Source organism: Dromaius novaehollandiae, chromosome W (assembly GCF_036370855.1).
Source record: "Dromaius novaehollandiae isolate bDroNov1 chromosome W, bDroNov1.hap1, whole genome shotgun sequence".
NCBI classification, from domain to species: Eukaryota; Metazoa; Chordata; class Aves; order Casuariiformes; family Dromaiidae; genus Dromaius; species Dromaius novaehollandiae.
The window spans coordinates 51,347,647-51,356,855 of NC_088130.1; the positions used below are offsets into that span (position 1 = coordinate 51,347,647).

At 38.9% G+C, this 9,209-nt stretch overlaps 1 protein-coding gene across 1 annotated transcript in view; it reads right to left on the reverse strand.

The window, feature by feature from the left end:
• LOC112995755 (exosome RNA helicase MTR4) overlaps positions 1-9,204 on the reverse strand; it is a 48,581-nt gene extending 39,377 nt beyond the window's left edge. Inside the window, exons 1-8 of the mRNA XM_026120937.2 lie at positions 8,834-9,204; positions 8,406-8,537; positions 6,599-6,665; positions 5,118-5,180; positions 4,458-4,570; positions 3,446-3,620; positions 2,343-2,433; positions 1,858-1,982 (exon numbers count right to left, since the gene is read on the reverse strand). Of these exons, the coding sequence (XP_025976722.1) occupies positions 1,858-1,982; positions 2,343-2,433; positions 3,446-3,620; positions 4,458-4,570; positions 5,118-5,180; positions 6,599-6,665; positions 8,406-8,537; positions 8,834-8,946 (879 nt within the window). The 5' untranslated portion in view covers positions 8,947-9,204. The remainder of the gene's footprint in view (positions 1-1,857; positions 1,983-2,342; positions 2,434-3,445; positions 3,621-4,457; positions 4,571-5,117; positions 5,181-6,598; positions 6,666-8,405; positions 8,538-8,833) is intronic.
• Positions 9,205-9,209: the final 5 nt, after the last annotated feature.

A 9,209-nucleotide genomic window follows, 5' to 3' on the forward strand; every position in this document is an offset into this window, starting at 1 on the left:
TAAATCTGCTTTAAAAATTGTAGCCTAGTGTTCTGCAAAACAAAGTCAAGGTTTTCTGCCAAGCCTGAGCGGATACCTCTTATGTTATATTCTTTTCATCACAAACCACATGAGAACCGATCTTCAGGGTATCTGTAAAATCAGAGCAACCTCTTGTAGATACTAACTTCCACAATTCTAACTCTCATACTCCTTGCACTTTTTGAAAAACAGAGTAAGAACTAACTTAATAGTTATGGGACAGAATAGATTTGTCACATTCCTCCTCTCTCATTTTGTTTGTATGCGTATGTATTACTTCCCATTACTTTACTTTTGATTCCAGCATGGCTTTCCTTCCGAGTTCTCCAAAATACACTGTTGTCCAGTTGCCCTGTAAGATCAGTACTGCCACTGCCAGTAATAGGTCACACGCCTTACACTAACTCTGTGTTGTGCTAACTGTGCAAGGCCCCAGTCCTGGCATTAAGCTCGTTATAAGCACGTGCTGTGGGAACCTGAGTTGGGACCAGGTGTTTCCTGCAAAGTACAGTTTAAATATAGTATAACACCAAAGGCCCTGCATATGGGCATAGTTTGAAAACGGAGGCCAAAGAACTACAAACAACAACTTCATGGTCAGGTATGGTCACGGAAGACATGCAACTTTGGGAGCTAGGAAAAGACTGCTCTAAACATAAGGAAGAAAAGTTAAGGAAGGGAAAAAGAACAGTGCAGCAGGACAAGGCACCTGGCTGCAGCTTGGGAAGGTAAGACCTCCCAGCATTGTGCACAACACAGTACAGGGAGCAGAAGCCAAAGGCTGAAAACTGTCTAGAAACAGCAATGTTTTATAGAAAGACAAGATCTTGAATTTGGGAAGGACTGTCATGGGAATCACTGCTATGGAATGATGATGGGATACTTGCCTGCTCTCTCTGCCAACTCCAAGGACCTCTGCTCTGCCTTTCCCCCTTTTCCTGCCCTGCCTGCCTGCTTCCACCACCCCGTCCCTCTGCCTGCCTGCTCCAAGCAGCTCAGCTCTCCCTCTCTCCGCCTGCCTGTTCCAGGAACCCCGACTTTCCAAAGACCGTTTGACTTGCCAGCCAGCTGTCCAGTACTATGCATAGTGGTAGGAATGTGTGATTTTCTCCAGAAATTCTGCATGTTTCTTCTCTTTAATGCTGTAATCCTTCAATAAAGCCTTATTGCATATCAACTCAATTTAGCTAGCTCCTATTTTAGGCTTATCATTCATCACTGATCATTCCGCAAAGGAATCACCACATATTCAACATATGATCTTGAAGCAGAAAACAGCAGGAAAAACAATTAGGAATTTGTGTGAACTTAGCAAGCATAATTATCCAGAATATAACTCTGAGAACCCATAAAAACTGTTGATGGGTACTTATCCTGTTGCCCTCAGCCCACTCACAGATGTACATCTATTTTAAGGCACATAGGTGCAAGAAAGTATGTCTTTGTTGAAATGGACACCCATACAGTATTTAGAAATTACAAGTGTTAAGTCCTTTAGAAGTACCCCAAAGCCCTCTAAACTCCTGAAAAGTCTCTGAAAACCATACTATGTTCATAGTATTTGTTCATATTTCATAATGTTTGTTGAAATCTGGCTGGTGTTGAAAATAAACTTTAAAGAAACATCTTTAATGTCACTAGGTAGAACCAACAGCCAGTATAGCTGTGAAAGCTAGAAGTACAACCAAGTAAGACAGGAGTGACCAGATCATCATTTAATAAGTAATAATTATACAATTAAGAAAGCTAGTAAGTCCAATTTTCCTCAACCAAAGACATAGTATTATGCCACAAGACCACAAGGATGAAGGTATAGAGCAGTGAAAATAAAGTTACTTGTTTGTGAAGATGGCAGATCCATTCAGCAAACTGACGAGCATTTGGAATAGTGGCAGAAAGGAACACATAATGAACATTGTCAGGGAGCAAAATAATTGTCTCTTCCCAAACCACACCACGTTCTGAAAATGGAAGTCATACGGGAAACATATGTGGTTAAAGCCTATTTTTCAGCTCTGAAGCCAGAGAACAGTGTTTTTAAAGACAAAATAAAACAAAAACTAAGAATAACATCCCCTACACAAGTACACACAAACGTATGCCCTCAAAATAGCTTCTGCTTTGGCAAAGAAAATGGAGACTGTTAACACACAATAATTCTTTCATACATTCAGTAGAAAGAAAATTCTGAATGATTTATGCACACAGATGATCTATTTTAAAAGAGAGATAAAGAGAATAAAGATTTAATTCTTTAAAAGAAAATCTTTTCTTCTTGGAAAAAAAAAGATTCTAAAAGAAAAATTGTAAATATAGGATACCTGAATCTCTCATGTAATGGATTTCATCAAAAATAACCCATGCAACTTCTCGCATAACCTCAGAACCTCTGTAGAGCATACTTCTCAAAATCTAGAAGAGTAAAAAACAAAAAATACGAACAATTTAAGTGGCAGCCAAACAGAGATCCATCACATGAAATAATAACAGTGACAAGTTACACAGATGTCACTAAGCAATTGCCCAAATCTTTGGTTCATATTTATACGGCACTATGAAATCTCATTTTGCACAAAACCAAATAAAAGCATTTAAAGATTGGTTTTTGAGAAGACTTCCAAAGTTGATTCCAATAATAAACACTTTTCCTTTTTACTGACAAATTTTATATATGATATGATATGAATTGCTCTCCCTGCAAGAACAGTGAAGGAACAAGAAAAAAATATATTTTTCTCCCAACTTCTATGGGGCAGCATATTACCACAGCACTTCAGATCTATTTCTGCAGAGTCTTCTTCACTCATCCTAGTAGATACCTGTCTGTGATCACTATGAGGAAATCCTTTGTCAGAAGTCAGTCAGCCTGTGTCTCCACCTCCATCTCTCCATACCAGTTTTGAGGTGAAGATAGAGGAAAATTCCAACTCACAGCTAAACAGATTTCTAAGACAGAAATAGCACAAAACTGTGCCATCAGTCCTTTGTTGCCAAAGGTGAAAAGCTCTATATTCCTGAAGTAATAGCACCTGCGGCTCACACACAGAACATTGCTCAACTACTCCCTCCATGTTACAATTGAATACTGACCGTATAGGACTTAATAAGTCTGGCTGACTTCAGATATTAAACATCTATCCAAACAAAACCCAGTGTCCTAAGCATCCAGAAAGCTAAGTTTTGTTTTTCTCCACCTGAGAATAAAGCTCCTGACTGATAGTTCAAAAGCATGAATTTACAGAGATTTACTTAAGTTTTGCAATAACAAAAGTTAAATCAAGGGCAAGAGCAGCTGCAAACATAATGAACTTTAAACACTTTTGACCCTAACTGGTCTTATTATGATAACTTTAATCTATTAATATAGGACCTTCTCAAGCTAGAAGAGAACACAGATGGATCAAGAACTAATGTCTGATCTTACCTCTGTTGTCATTACCAGACAAGATGCTGTAGGATTAATGGTGACATCCCCAGTCATCAAGCCAACATCTTGAAATTCTTCATACATCTCACGATACTTCTGATTACTCAAAGCTTTAATTGGACTTGTAAATATTACACGCTGTTTCTCCCTCAAAGCCAAGGCAATTGCATACCTGTATTCAAACATTGAACATATGAAACATGTCAAGAAGATACTCACATCTTTTTACTTTCCTCTAAATTTCAAGTTAAAAAATAAATTCAGAACACTAGCAATGATATGAAGCATTTCATATTTAGATTATCAGTTCATGTTCAGTGCAATCTAAGCTCAACTACATATGCATCTTTGCAGAATGACAAATCATTGACAACAAGTTAACCAATTTAGATGGACATAAGAGCACATCTAATCTATTTGAAAAATCTAATTGCCACTGTCTTGTTTCTAAGAATACATGGGGTGTGTGGGGGGAACTACCATTTTTTGAACCCATTTTCTAATACATTTACACATACATCTCAGTTCTCATCTCAGTTTAGCACAGGCTCACTGCTGTTAGAACAAACCATGACAAAAAGGTATACCATCTTTTAAACATATCCTGTCTGATAAACACCAAGATGAAAATTAAATCAAACCAATGTTTCTGACAGAAAAGTGAAGAAAACATATAAGAACCTCCTTATTACAGCCAGGGGCTAGAAAAAAAGAAAGGTATTTCTCTAAAATCATATAAATCATTTACAGAAATTTTCCTTTCAGTTTATACAAAGCATCTTAAAAAAAAGTAGATTGTTAAAAAAAACCCATAAGCTTAAACATGAATTAATCCTTTCACTACTCACTAAGCAAGATGAAAGAACTTGTATATACAAAAGTAGTCAATTCAGGTCAACACACTGATGGTCCAAACTTTTTATTAAGGAACTGATGCACAACAGCTACTGATGGTTAAGTAAAACCATCACACCATTCTTTTATTACAGCCTGCCAGAAAATTACTTACTCTGCACATACAGTTTTACCAGCTGATGTATGAGCTGACACTAACACAGACTGGTTGTTATCTACACAAAGGATAGCTTCTCTCTGAAAGGCATCAAGAATAAATGGATATTCCTAAAAAAGAAAGAAAACAAACACATTACATATTTTAACATACACTGTTACGGCTAATTGATTTTCGATCTGACCTAGCATGCAAATTATAGGCAGAAGTGAAAACCTGTAGTTACTTGTAACTTCAACTGATCTTAATTCAATATTTTGTAATGGCTTTGTATTTAAATAATTTTCTCTCTCACATACACAAACACACACCCCTAAGATCTTTGCTCAGGTCTTCTTGTCGTGTCAAATGAAAATCTAGCCCCTCTGACTGGATTTTATATAATTTACTAAGTTAGGAAGAAAAGCCACAGTGTACCACTGGAGCCACTGCCAAATGTCATACAACACAAATGAAACACAACCACCTACCCACCCCATTCAACCATGTCATTTTACTCAATTTAAAATATAAAACACCAATCTTATTTATGACAGACCACCTTTTCAACATACTCTTTTTGTCAAGTCTTACTGACAAAGTCCATCACTGTCCCCTTCCCACCATCTACTGTCTAAAGCATATGCAAAATGAAAACGAATTCAATCTACCACATACTTTTGCAGCTTTTCCAGTTCTTGGCTTCAGGCCTGTGAAGTCTTCATCTGCTGGAAGTGCAACCTAATAAAATATATTTTAAACAAAAACAGTTGTAGAATTATCCATGTTCACACCAGTGACATGGCAAGCTACAAAGAGCTGGGGCAGGAGATGTAAAATGCATAAAAACAAATTTTAAACATTTCTATGTTTAAACATAGAAATTTTAAACATTTCTATGTTTCTATGTTTTAACATTTCTTATTATTTCTATGAGCTCCTATGTCAAAGTTTCCTTCCTCCCTCTCAAAGTTTTTCAACCAATGTTTCTACCCTCCTATCACCAATAATACACCTTCTCTCATTTCTCTGATACTGTCCACTCTTTGGTTTGTAGTATTTACGCTTTATCTTACTTGGAACATTAGCTCTTCAGGCCAAGACATAGTCACGGCTTCTAACCAACAGACATGAGAAAAATTACTTGGCTTGCATCATCCTTGGAAAGGGAGTATGATAATATGCAGATAAAGTTCCTGTTCCTGGTCAATATTCATCCATGCTAGATATTTTCTACAGTATATACATGTATTTTGTGTATTACATATTTAGCTCACTTCAGCTACCTCTATTGGATATCTCTGTGTAACAAAGACTGTGCATATGCACAGGCTTTAAAACCTGTATCATCACTTGTATATAATTCTTCAGGTCTTTTATTAAAAATATGTCATCACACAAGGTCACTGAATGTGACCCTAATTAACCTGAGTTAGTTCTGGAAGACAGCACAGAAAAGAAGATAAGTATAATAGCATAGGGAAGATATGACTTGCATATGTAATTCTAATAGAAACTTCCTAACAAACATCTTCAAATGAGGGATGATTTTAAAAAAAGTCAGCATTAAATACTTCTGATTTTTAATATTTTAAACTGTATTAATTTGCATCAACACAATCTGAAAATAAATATTTTCTTTTTTGCTTTCACATAAAAATGCATTATTTCTCCTCTTTACTAGAATATCATTTTCAATACTAATCAGCTTTAGAAGAAAGCCTTTCATTCTTGAACCAGAATAGTGAAAAATTTTAACGCGCTGCTGAACAGTTATATTGTACTATGAACACAGATCTATTTCAATAATCAATAGATTCTTCTTTTCAACAACAGCACTCAAAATGTGCTTGGTATATTTCACAAATGAAAACTTATCAAAATTATCATTGAGTCTTCCACAGTCGCTCATTTTCTTGTAAATGTCACTCAAACTGCTTCAGATATTTCACTGATTTTTTCACTGTGCATGCACAGTGTCATGTCCAAACTTCAAACTCTTTACAAGCCTGTTCCATCTTAAATGTAATGTGAAACAGTAAATAATAGATATATATAATGACAATAATACATCTCAAGACACCTTCATGAACATAGTGAACACAGAAAACTTTATAAAACAAGTCTACACTTTTCATATGAATTCTCAGTGCACTCACCTCATGTGTACAACCTTCAACAGTTTCCACAGCTTGCACCTTTACCTGAGGCATCAGGTCTGCCAGACTAAAAACACGCAAGTTAGTATTGTCAAAAACGTATTTGAAATTCATATTTTCTTTATAAGTAGAAAAATGTTGAACTTTACCTCTACTTTAACTGCAACATCTAAAAAGGCATGCACGAACTTGAAAGGCACCCTTGGTAGAAACTACTACCAGTACTAAGAATACCAGTAAGTGCTAAAATTTTGCCATCTTATAAGTGTACTTCAGCTTCCACTTTCAATCACACAACAACACTAGAATCACATATCTAAAAGAATGTTCATGTGAAGTTATGATTAAATGCAATTTTTGTCAGTACCCATCAAAACAAAATTTAAGATCTGTATTCATGCTATTAATCAAGATACCCAGTACCAACAGTCTGAAGCATCCCAAGCAGCAGCTGAAATGAGATACCTCTTCTCTTCTTTACCTTTTACTTCTCTTTGGGCCACAAGAAGGCCCTAGTGTCTCACAATATAAAATGCAGCGGTTTTCTCACACTGTACAGTATTAACAGACTTATTTTTACAAAGCTACTGTGGGCAAGTATCTATTTTACTGAGAAGACCACTAACACAGAAACTGATCTAGTTCTGCTCTGCTTCTATACGAGCACTCTTTGTTGACAATGTTCTGACCAGCCTTCTCATCAGTACTCTGAAAGGAAAACTCACCTTGAATTTAAGAAAAGTTACTGCATAAGAGCAAAGGACAATCCTGCCCACAATTCTGCCTGACAGAAGTCAATAATATGACACCCAGAGAAAAGCACAAGAACACAGCAAGCACATAGTTTATACTTCTCTAGTAGTCTTTTACATCTTGAGCTAGAAAGTACATGCTTGTATTTAGCAACACTGGATGAATTTTTATTCCGTGAACCTACCTAATCCTATTTTCCGTGAACCAACCTAATTTCCTTAACCTATGTAAACTTTTGAGCTCCCAGCAATCTCTTAGGATACGCTGAGTGGAGGGAGCTCCTGAACTGTACCTTCACTCTGCTTTCACACCACCTTCATAATACTTATTATGAAGTTCTGGAAAGAAAAGAGGGAGAGACGTGCAGATCCTAAAGTACAGAAATGGCATGCTGGCTTCCCTTCAGCCATCTTCCCAGTTGTCAATGACTCCAAGCTTATCCCCCTCTCCATGTCAGATACCTGTGATGCCTGTTCAAATTTAAAAGCATGTCTGTATTCAGATCCCAAATATTTGTTCCAGCTATAACCTTATATGCCTAAAAAGTCTTGTTTCTGTCTTTTTGGTCAAATTTTTCTTCTTCTATCCCATGCCAATTATTTCTTTCAGTGAGCTGGTACTCACTCACAATCCTGCCTCCTCTCGTATGCCTCACTACTTATCTTTTGCTACATGCCTGAAAATCAACATGATGGCAATAACCAATAACCATTGATCCATTTACAGTAACAATAAATACAATATGAACACTTCATACTGCAGTTACCTATCTGCAATATTTACCTACTATGCTAAACATGCCCAGTGCTCATCAGTGCCAAAGTTGTGCTACTACTACACCCTCACCTATGTAGATAATGGAAAATCAACCTCATACACAAACCCATCTTTCCATTAATACACTACAAAGACTATTCACAACTAGCATATGGCTAATTAGCTCTAATAAAGCTTACACATATATATATATATAAATATATATAATATAGTTAATCAACTATAATATAATATAGTCTTGCTATAATTCCCTTACACATTAGGCTAGGAGACTTACTTAACATCTTCTGATACAACATCTTCCAATTTCGGCTTCTTTCCCAGAATTGCATCTTCTGCACTGTTGACTTCTGCTTCCCTTTTGGATTTCCCTGTAGCAACTGCTGAAGACTTTTCCTCTAATCGTTTTCTGTACGACAAAAAGACAACAGATCTGATGCTTGCCTCTTAAGCAATTCTGGGTATTTTCAGAAAGAAAATCAGGTCTCCTATCTGCAACACTGACCACACCGCATTTGGGGCGCAACCTGGGGAGCCCCATTCCCGAAAACCACAGCGGGTTTCCAAACCGCACCCCGGATGACCCCGTCCCCACGGCTGCCCGCAGCTTTGGGCCCGGGAGCACGCGCAGGGACACGGCCCCCGGGCTGCCGCCTCCGGGGGCGCAGCAGCCGCCGGGCCCCAGCCCCGCCGCCGCGCCCTCACCCCGGCTTCCTAGTGCCCTCGGCGGCGCCCGCTTTGCTTTTCTTGGCGCCGGCGGCGGCGGCCGAGTCCTCCTCGAACACGCTGAACAGCTCGTCCCCGAACGCCTCCGCCATCTTCCCCGATCCCACACGGCCTCGCGCGCGGCCGCCCCGCCCCGCTCTCCCCCCACACTCGGAAGGGAAAGAGCGCCGCCCGCGGGCCCGGGCTCAGAGGGAGCCCCGCGCCTGGCCCGGCCCCGCGGCACCGGCCCCGCGGCGGGCTCCCTGCGGCGCACCGCCACCTCGGGCGCAGGCACGTCCCGCAGGCCCCCGCGGCCCAGGACGACCCGTGCTCCGGAACTTGATTGTGCGGACAGGCAGGAGGCCGGGCGCTAGGG